We start from the raw sequence: 10840 nt of genomic DNA, 5'->3' as shown, positions 1-10840 counted from the left end.
GCCACGGCTCCTGAAAATTCTTACCGAATCCAGTCATTAATAATAGTTTCGCGAAATTTTCTCATTCATTCCGCTGATTTAGTCTTCGCGGCACTACAGGTGCACCCGCCGCGCTCTTGTCTGTACCTCAGACACGAAGCCAGGGGGGGGGGGGGGGGGGCTCCTCTCTCTCCTCCCCCTCGTACAACATTTTGCAATAAGTGGCTTCGCCCCCCCCCCCCCCCCCCCCCCCCGCTAATCAGAACCCTGGCTACGTGCCTGCTGCAGCAGCTGAGGCGCGAGCGTAACCTCATCGTTTTTCTCAGATGACTGGGGACCTCTGGCAAAGGATGGCGGCCGTGGCACCCATGTTGCAGTCATCGTCGCTTGCCTCCCGGATCTCAACGCGGAGATGCGGTACCTGGCCAAGGAGAAACGGAGCCCGGACAGTTCGCAAGTGGGGTCAATCACCGCCCGGGACCAGGCCCTCAAGGAGACCCAGCTCTCCATCACCTCCGCCATTGGACCACTCGTCTCCCTTTTGGAGGTTAGCCTTCAAGAGAAGACCATCAGGAGGGAGGTGGTGGCTGAGCGCCTTGGGGCGACATTTTCTCAGATGGGGCGGCTCTCCGTGATGGCCACCCGCAAGCGCCGCGAATGTGCCATCACGAGAGTCACCCCAGAGCTTCGCCACATAGTGGCGGAAGACTCTGGGGACGAGGGCTCCTCGGAAGCTCTTAGTGGAATCGTTCCTCGTGAGCTCGGAACGAGGAATCAGACACTGAAGGCGCTTCGCGAGGCAGGGCAGCCCTCTCCTCCGGCTGAGGGACCTGCTTATCTAAGGGCGCGAAACTTCGCTACGAGATCCACCTCCCAGTCGACCAGTGGCGAGAGTCATCAACATCCCTTCTACGCCACGGGGCCCTTCGCGTACAGAGGATACCGAGGTAAGTCTGAACCTCCACCTCCTGACCTAAAAAGGTAAAAACTACATTTAGACGAAACCCGGAGACTGCGGGGAAAAAGACAACACTAGACGAAGTTTTAAACACAGCTGTGTTTCAGACTTCGTGTTGTGTTGTACTTCCTTCCCGCCAGTCTGGGTTTTGTAAAATGTCAAACCTTCACCAGTTTGTGTGTACAAGCTACAATAGTGTCTCCCCTACTGGCAGACCAACCTTACGCTGTATAAATCACTAAAACGTCCAATTTGACTTTTTTGACCTCCGCCGTCCAGAACCTACTCTTCCTATACACAATTCCAAATGACGCTCCTAGGCCACCGCCATGTTGCTGATGCTGATGCGGCTGGTGAGACTCTCGCGCCACCTATCAGCTAGAAATTTTCTTCCACTCTTTGGGACTTTGAAGACCTGCTCAGCGCGGTTCTCTAACTACGTTTTTGGGGTTTTGCATTCGACGTTTTCTCGCCTCTCTTGAAAGTTTCCACTTAATTTTTTTATGCGTGCTGCGTACCCTTTTTGTGTTATCTTCCATTGTGAGAAATACGGATGGTAAGTGCCTGCCATTCAAGCTTTTCTGCCCGACATTCACGGGAAACGAACGAGGCGAAGGACGTCGAACGACCCTCGACGCAATTTTACGAACATTGTTCTCCTCCCGCCCAGAGATAATCCGTTTAGGATCCTCAGTCATCTCCAAAAATAGTTGTCCGGGTTGGGGTGAGAAACGGGTCAGTCGCGTTTGTTTCTTTGCCTTGGTGCGGTTGTGAAAAAAAGAAGCACTCCCCAAAACGTGCCCCAAAACGAAGTCATCTCGGATTCCGTCCGATCGTCAAGATCTGACTGTCGTCGACTGTGACTGTGTTATTTGAGATCTTTCTCAAATAAATTATTTACGGACAACGCTGCATCGTGTGGTACATACGATATATTGTTCGAATGTTAACACTTCCTCAATTGTATATCCGTGTCCTGTCCATCGTAAAACGCGTTATTTGTGAGCGTGAAAAATGCATGCCTTTCGGCCCTCTTCTGTTACAATTTATTTTTGACAGCAAAGCGCTTTGTCGTTTCACATGCGGCGAATCCCGCGGCGCCGTCAAAACTTATCGTAAGAAAAAGAACAAATGAGTAGAACTACACCTTCCAGTCGCATTCGTTCTGTCGCGCGCGCACCCAACAAAAATAGTTAACAGTTTTTGTTTGCTTGTAATTTTTTTGCTTTCTTCTTTTTTTCAAATGTGGCACACTGCTTTCTCAATGTCCTCCGGAAAATACATGTACCATGAAACACAAAATATAGCGGGAAAAGACAACAATTTAGCCGCCAGCAACGTTTGAAACTGCGCCTACGCAGGCTGCGCCTATTGAAATCACAGTCCACTCAGTTAGGGTTAGGAGGGACGCCGGTAAGAGTCTAGCCTCAAACTCAGTGATTGGGCTCGACAACGGTTTGTTGCCCTGGGGTCGAGTGTTTTTTGGAAAGGTGTATAGTCCGTTGCAACTCAAGAAGGTCGGGCGAGGTTAAGACGGGCCGGGGACATTTTATCAAGGTTTTGAGCCCACGTACCAAAGCTTTGAACAAGCAGTTGTGAACTTGGCACTAAGTGCGACATAGGCTGAAGTATAAATACCAGTACTGACGAATGGTACTTACCTTTGTTTAGAGCGGGAACTATACGAAACCTATGGAAGCACTTACTATCAGGTTCACACACCCGCCGTTGCCCACCCAAATCATGTAACCCCTCCCTCCTCATTACAGGTCGAGGGACCTCCTGAGCCTCCTGGCGTAGGGAGTGACGAGCAACGGCCGCCCCCTTTTCCCCCAGGGAAAAGAAAAAAAGAAGAAAGGAATAATTTTCGTTTCTATAAACGCTGATGTCATGCATTTTCTGCGCTGTGACACTCTCTTGGTGAGCAAAGGGAAAAAAAAAAAGAATAAACGAATAATTTGTCTCAATGAACGCTGGTGTCATGCATTTTTTATGCGCGTGGGAGGCTCGCTCTCGGTGGCAATCGTATTGCAACGAATCCTTCAAAGGCGTAACCTGCTGTCATCTGCCTTCAGAGGAGCTTTGAGACGTTGATGTCGGTTTTTGAACTTGATGCTTTCATAACAATTCATTCTTTTAACCAGCTAATTATTTCAATCTTCACGAACCCCCCAAAAAAAATCAACTTCACCACGCAGACGTGGCCGAGTACACCTGTATTAGGGTAAAACAATCGGAAATATTTTGACCTAAATATGGTTTCAGATTAATTTCAGATTGGTTTTATGAGCAATACCATATGGCGAATCACATTAAACGAAGTTTCTAGCGTGGATGCGTCTGGATTGAAAAACCGTTCACTCACTCTCACGTGAAGCCCTCTCTCTGAAGACCCCACCTGCAGTACCTCTGTACTCTCGCTAATAAGGCAATGTTGGTTCCTCCTTCAATAATCCGAAAAATGGTTTCAGATCTGTTTCAGATCGGTTTTACGGGCAATACAATATGGAGACTAACATAAAACTAAGTTCCTCGCACGGATGCATCTGGATTGAAAAACCGTTCACTCACTCTCACGTGAAGCTGTACTCTCGCTAATAAGGCAATGTTGGTTCCTCCTTCAATAATCCGAAAAATGGTTTCAGATCTGTTTCAGATCGATTTTACGGGCAATACAATATGGAGACTAACATAAAACTAAATTTCTCGCACGGATGCATCTGGATTGAAAAACCGTTCACTCACTCTCACGTGAAGCCCTCTGTCTGAAGACCCCACCTGGAGTGCCTCTCTATCTTGTTAATAAGGCAATGTTGGTTCCTGCTTTCATAATCCGAAAAAATGGTTTCAGATCAATTTCAGATTGGTTTTATGAGCAATACAACATGGCGACTAACATCAAACGAAATTTCTAGCGTGGATGCGTCTATATTGAAACACCGTTCACCAACGTTACTAAAACACTCAGTTGGGAAACTCCCATTGAGACAGCTTTGAAAAAGTGACCCCAATCTGTCTCCGAGCACCGAGCTAATGACGAACACAACGCCACCATCTCTCCCGCAGCGGCCACTCGAGAAACTGAAGTGACTTCCATCGTAAACCGGAGACACGGAAAAATAAAAAAAACGGACAAAACAACAACAAGTCTCAAACACAGCTTCTAGTTTATTTGAACACCTCCGCTCTTATATATACACAACAACCCTCCTCTCCAAAGGTCGACACACCTCCTCTCCACTCTATCAACGACATCTCAAACTGAACCAATGACACATGCTACCTCCCTTCCTTTCATACCAACCAAAAACTGACCCCTTTCCAATCCAAGAAACAGGCACTCAAACCCTGCTAACAATAAAAACACCCCCCCCCCCCCACAAAAAAAAAAAAAAAGATTGGTTTTTCGGAACCGACCAGCCACAACTGATAACAGGCCTATCGAACAGACACGGTGTTAGCATTCAACCACCCCTCAAAAACTTGTCAAAAACTTGTCAAGTAACTTGTCAAGTAACTTGTCAAGTAGGAGTTGTATACGACATTCCGTTGCGGTGTGGATTGTCTTATGTAGGCGAAACTGGTCGCTGTTTGAATGATAGGTTGCTGGAACATAAAAGGGCGGTAAAAGACAATGCGCAGAATTCAGAAATAGCTAAACATAATGTAGACTGCAATCACTGTCAGCCTGAGTGGAGGGATACCCAGGTATTGCATAAAGAGAAAGAAAATGGTAGGAGAGTTGTGAGGGAGACTTTATGTATTTTGGAGCGTGGCAATTGTGTCAGCACACCGTCCTTGGGTTTCGGAAGTGAACTGAAACGCTTTCTATGTCTCTAATTTCTTTTTTTTTTTAAGGGGTGGTTGAATGCTAACACCGTGTCTGTTCGATAGGCCTGTTATCAGTTGTGGCTGGTCGGTTCCGAAAAACCTATCTTCTTTTTTTTTTTTTTTTTTTGGGGGGGGGGGGGGGGTGTTTTCATTGTTAGCAGGGTTTGAGTGCCTGTTTCTTGGATTGGAAAGGGGTCATCAAAGCTGTGTGTTGGGCTCGTGTCTGTCTTGTCTCTCTTTCTTTTGTCCTCGTCCAAAAAAGCGCTACCATGCCTTTGGCAACCCAAGAAAGGGGTCAGTTTTTGGTTGGTATGAAAGGAAGGGAGGTAGCATGTGTCATTGGTTCAGTTTGAGATGTCGTTGATGGAGTGGAGAGGAGGTGTGTCGACCTTTGGAGAGGAGGGTTGTTGTGTATATATAAGAGCGGAGGTGTTCAAATAAACTAGAAGCTCTGTTTGAGACTTGTTGTTGTTTTGTCCGTTTTTTTATTTTTCCGTGTCTCCTGTTTACGATGGAAGTTCTTCACCAGCTCGCCTGTGCTTTTACCCTTTCTTCGTGAAGTGACTTCTACTTTGGCTTTAAGAACAGATACAGCAGAAGAGGTTACAGGGGCGCCACCCCCGTCTCCCCGGCGGACGCGCCGCGTCGAACTACCGAAGTTAAAATGCACCTAGGTCAGGACGCGCTACCTGAAGGGACCGGTGAGGCCTGGTTGTATAAAAACAATATTAATTGTTCCGCAAAACCCTGCAAACTAAAGATTTTAAAAACATAACGCGCCCCTCTTTTTGTACTAAACTCCAATAAATTTAATACAAAAAGAGTCTTTTCCGTTTGTTTTTACGCAAAAACAGGCTTTCAAAAAGCTCAAGGTGACCACAGTACAGACAAAGATAAAGAGTGGCGCTGTTGTCGTATTTAGCTCGGTCTCGGTGGACGCCAGCGGCCCAGGTTTCGACGGCGAGTTTCCCAACTGAGTGTTTTAGTAACGTTGCCGTTCACTCATCATCATGGGAAGCCCTCTCTCTGAAGACCCCACCTGCAGTGCCTCTCTACTGTCGTTGATAAGGCAATGTTGGTTCCTGCTTTCATAATCCGAAAAATATGGTTCCAGATCAATTTCAGATTGGTTTTATGAGCAATACAATATGGCGACTAACATCAAACGAAGTTTCTAGCGTGGCCTTTTGAACGGTATTAGCGCACACGTACGAAGAAGAGAGAAGAGACAGAAAAGAGCGCTACTCACAACTGTATTTACAAAGATGACGAAAAGGAAGAATATCGTCAAGATCCCCATAAAGTTGACAAAAAGAAAGAAAAGGAAGCTGCAAACTAAAACAGGAATATAAAACACAAAGTCGGGTGTTCCCTCGCGCGCACAAGCTTGATACACTGGTTCTTTGATTAAACACCAAAACCTTTGTTCGCCTTTATGTTGCCGTGGTACAGGGTGTATTTGCACCAGTCTTCGCTCGCGCTGGGTCACCTTTGTCAGAGGGGAAGACGAACACCTTACCGTGGTCGGCTGTCGCTTGGTCATCGTGCCTGATGTCTCGCGGCACCCGTGACTCATGCGAGTTCTGCATTGTCCGAGTTAAAAAGTCCGTTTCCTTGCTCTTTAAAGGGATACTTCAACGAAAATTGAAATATTCCCGTCATGTTCAAAAATAGGTTGAACATGATCCACAATATCTGTAAATGACAATCGCACGTTTGTATTTTGATCCTGGTGCTGTATTTTTCATTATTGAACGGTCCACTCTGGCAAGCCCTCGGACAAGGCCCAGCTTAGAGCACGTGACATTCAACGCAATCGTGACGTAGGTCGTCTCAAGACGAGCAAAGCTACGGCGAGACTGACGTCGAGAGGATGGCCTAGTCGTTCCAGCCACCGAAGCGGCTGCTTTTGTACGAATGTTGAGTGACGGGTTAATCTTCTATAATCTTCTAGGGGGACAATAGCGACTCCTGCGACACACAAAAGGGATTCTCGGGAAGAGAGGAGTTCCTCCTTCCCCCCTTCTCTCGTCGTGGCCGGAGACGAGACAACCTTCGTCACTAGCTGTCAAGGTTCTTAGACGAGCAATACAAACGAGGCGTTAGCGACATCCACCAGGTGCTCTTTGCTAATCGTTTAATTCGTTTTAGAATTCCTTTTCGAATCTTTCTTGACAAGATATTGGTATGTTCCATGTGATACTGCTCTTCTGAACACATATAGACTAAAAAATGAGCGCCGAAATTTCGTTGTAGTATCCCTTTAAGGCTACCGATGCAACACTAATGCATTTATTAGCAGCGGATATGATGTAGAAGGCTTCCACAACCTCGCGGGTCAATTTATCTTTGTGCCTCTCAAGGGTTATTGTTTCGCCGAACAGCGGATTGCAATTGCACTCTTTGCAATGTGTTGTGAGACGGCCTCCCACTGTGGCTCTCAGAGAATAATCATGCTCGCGAAGTCCGTCATTAAGACACTTGCCTGTTTGACCTACGTAGATCTTGCCGCACGAGAGTGGAATCTTACATACCACGCCTGAAGTGCACGGAACAAAAGGTTTAGCATGTTTTTTAGTGCACCTGTGCCTTGTGGCACCTTCGGCTAGCGATTTGACTATAGAGCAAATTTTGCCCATTTTTTGCGGGGCTGAGAAAACCACTGGGACCCCATAGCGACTTGCAACGTTCTTTAAATTGTGTGACGTCTTGTGGAGGTGCGGGATTATCAGAGGTCTTGTCTTTCCTACATCTGGTTTGTTGGCTTGGAGACCTTTTGCCTTTTTCAACAAGGTGTCCGCTACATTAACCAGTAGTGGTAACGGATAGCTGGCTTTTCTGAGTCTTTCAACCTGCATCGAGAAGCTGGCTCCCATTGTGGGGCAACACGATTTCTTTAGCGCGGATCCCAAACATGTTAGAGCAATGCCCCTCTTGACGAACTTAGAGTGAGCCGAACTGAATTCCAATATTCGTTTCTTGGAGCGTGGGGAGTACGTCCAGCACACATGCGTGTCACTTAAGTGAAGCGAAAGGTCTAAAAACTGGAGAACGTTTTCTTGAGGGACCTCATACGTGAACCTAAGGCCCCCTCCATACTCAGTGAAGGTCGCCAATATATTGGTCACCTGTGTGTGCACATCGGTGTTATCTTTGAGAACAACCAGGAAGTCATCCACATAGCGGGCCACCTTGTCAACTTGTCGACTTCCAAGTCGACAAGTTGACAAGGTGGCCCGCTATATATATGTGAATGTGTCCATAGTCACCCATAAAATCCACCAGGGGCTTAAAATGCCCAAAAGGTTTTCTCTTCTGCTGAGTGTGGAGACTGTCAACGAACTCAGAGATGCACCGTGGTCTGTCCGTTTCCACTGTCCTATGTGCGATTTGCTTTGCTAGTGTAATCAGCTCCGGTGGGCTTATCACAGGTTCGAAACAGTACTTAGGGCCTACACCTATACGCTTGCCAATATCCGGTGGCATCCTTACCTCCCCCAGTGTTGTGAAGAGAAACACCGAGGAGGGCACCGGTTCGTTTCCTTTTTTTGGTCGGGAGGTGCTGCCTGATCCTTTCCCACAGAAACTCCATAGAGTCTTTTGCTGTCTTGTTCATTACATGGTAGTACGTTCTTCGTTGTCGTTCGTTGACATTACCCGAAAAACAGGCAACTCTCAGGCAGTCTCTTTATGGGGACCTTGACGATGTTCTTCCTTTTCGTCATCTTTATAAATACAGTTGTGAGTAGCGCTCTTTTCTGCCTCTTCTCTCTTCTTCATACGTGTGCGTTAATACCGTTCAAATGTCTGACTACCAACTAGCCCAGTTATCAATCATTTTACAGTTTCTAGCGTGGATGCGTCTGGATTGAAACACCGTCCACTCATGCTCACGAGAAGCCCTCTCTCTGAAGACACCACTTCTCTACTCTCGTTAATAGGGCAATTTTGGTTCCTGCTTTGATAATCCGAAAAAATATGGTTTCAGATCAATTTCAGATTGGTGTTATGAGCACTACAATATGGCGACTTACATCAAACGTGAGTAATACAATATGGCGACTAAAATCAAACGAAGTTTCTAGCGTGGATGCGTCTGGATTGATACACCGTTCACTCACGCTCACGGGAAGCCCTCACTCTGGAGACCCCGCCTGCAGAACTTTCTCTACTCTCGTTAATAAGGAAATGTTGGTTCCTGCTTCGATAGTCCGAAAAATATGGTTTCAGATCAATTTCAGATTGGTTTTATGACTAATACAATATGGCGACCAACATCAAACGAAGTTTCTATCGTGGATGCATCTGGATTGAAACACCGTTCACTCACGCTCACGGAAAGCCCTCTCTCTGGAGACCCCACCAGCAGTACCTCTCTAGTCTCGGTAATATGGCATTGTTGGTTCCTGCCAACGTTACTAAAACCCTCAGTTGGGAAACTCCCATAGAGGCAGCTTTGAAAACATGGCCCCAACCTGTCTCCGCGCACCTAGCTAATGACGAACACAACGCAACCATTTCTCCCGCAGCGGCCACTCAAGGAACTACACGTGACTTTTATTTTGGCTTTAAGAACAGATACAGCGGAAGAGGTTACAGGGGTGCTACCCCGCCTCCCCGGCGGACGTGCCGCGTCGAATTACCGTAGATAAAATGGACCTAGGTCGAGACGCGCTACCTGAAATGACCGCTGAGGCATAGTTGTATAAAAACAATATTAATTGTGCCGCAAAATCCTGCAAACTAACGATTTTAAAAACATAACGCGCCCCTCTTTTTGTACTAATCTCCAATAAATTTCATAGAAAAAGAGTCTTTTCCGTTTGTTTTTACGCAAAAACAGGCTTTCAAAAAGCTCAAGGTAACCACAGTACAGACAAACAATAAAGAGTGGCGCTGTTGACGCATTTAGCTCGGTCTCGGTGGACGCCAGCGGCCCAGGTTTCGACGGCGAGTTCCCCAACTGAGTGTTTTAGTAACATTGGTTCCTGCTTCGATAATTCGGAAAAATATGGTTTCTGATCAATTTCAGATTGGTTTTATGAGCAATACAATATGGCGACTAACATCAAACGAAGTTCTATTGTGGATGCGTCTGGATTGAAACACCGTTCACTTACGCTCACGGGAAGCTTTCTCTCTGAAGACCCCACCTGCAGCAGCTCTCTACTCTCGTTAATAAGGCAATGTTGGTTCCTGCTTCGATAATCCGAAAAATATGGTTTTAGATAAATTTCAGATTGGTTTTATGTGCAATACAACAAGGCGACTAACATAAAACGAAATTTCTAGCGTGGATGCGTCTGAATTGATACATCGTTCACTCATGATCATGGGAAGCCCTCTCTCTGAAGACCCCACCTGCCATAGAGATCATACATACTAACTCTAGAGGAAAAGGTCCGCCATTTTCCCATGCATTCTGGCTGCCGGAAGCGGCGGAGTATGCACGCAGACCCTCGGGGTCCCACATGGTTACCAACTGCCTTCGATTTCACAAATATATCATCAAAGCAGTGTCACGAACTTCAACAATCCACGAACTTACCGGTGGAAAGATATTCGCGTTCCTTTCGAAGCTTTCTTTTTGCATAGCACGCAGATGTACGGCCTCCCGTCAACACTAAACTAAACCAGATAACAGTCTTCGCTGTCATTTGGCAGCGGCGGCAGCATCCAGTCAACACATCTGATCTGACAGAAACGCCTGTTACAGTTTCCGCCTCGGAAGCCCTGGAACCGGTGGTGATCGACGGCGAGAGTCTGCTTCTTCGGCCCTTCTGCCCTGTGGGTGCTGCGTTCATCATCGTTTTGCTGACCTCACCACAGAGGCTTCAGGGATCTACAGTGCTGCTTCACCACATTGCTTTGCAAGAGCGGCGGACAAGGACAGCGCAGGCGCAGCACATGCACATCGGAGCAGATAAGCAGCGAGTTTCCTGCGGGCAGTCATTTGGCATCGGCGGCAGCATCCAGTCAACACATCTGATCTGACAAAAACGCCTGTTACAGGTTGGTAGTCCGCACGTTTTACCTTCAGCTAACCCAGGTTGCCGCTGCCGCTGCCACCGG

General features: G+C 47.0%; 1 protein-coding gene across 1 annotated transcript; it reads left to right on the top strand.

Annotated features, from left to right (window-relative positions):
• Positions 1-391: 391 nt before the first annotated feature.
• On the top strand, positions 392-2723 carry LOC115316485. The gene is made up of 2 exons (XM_042293953.1): positions 392-926; positions 2707-2723. The coding sequence occupies exons 1-2, from the start codon at positions 392-394 to the stop codon at positions 2721-2723; spliced, it is 552 nt and encodes a 183-aa protein (XP_042149887.1).
• Positions 2724-10840: the final 8117 nt, after the last annotated feature.

Source organism: Ixodes scapularis, unplaced genomic scaffold (genome assembly GCF_016920785.2).
Source record: "Ixodes scapularis isolate PalLabHiFi unplaced genomic scaffold, ASM1692078v2 PGA_scaffold5__190_contigs__length_132052651, whole genome shotgun sequence".
Classification (NCBI taxonomy): domain Eukaryota; kingdom Metazoa; phylum Arthropoda; class Arachnida; order Ixodida; family Ixodidae; genus Ixodes; species Ixodes scapularis.
Note: the sequence above shows the minus strand (reverse complement) of the source record. Positions and strands in the feature narration are given on the sequence as shown.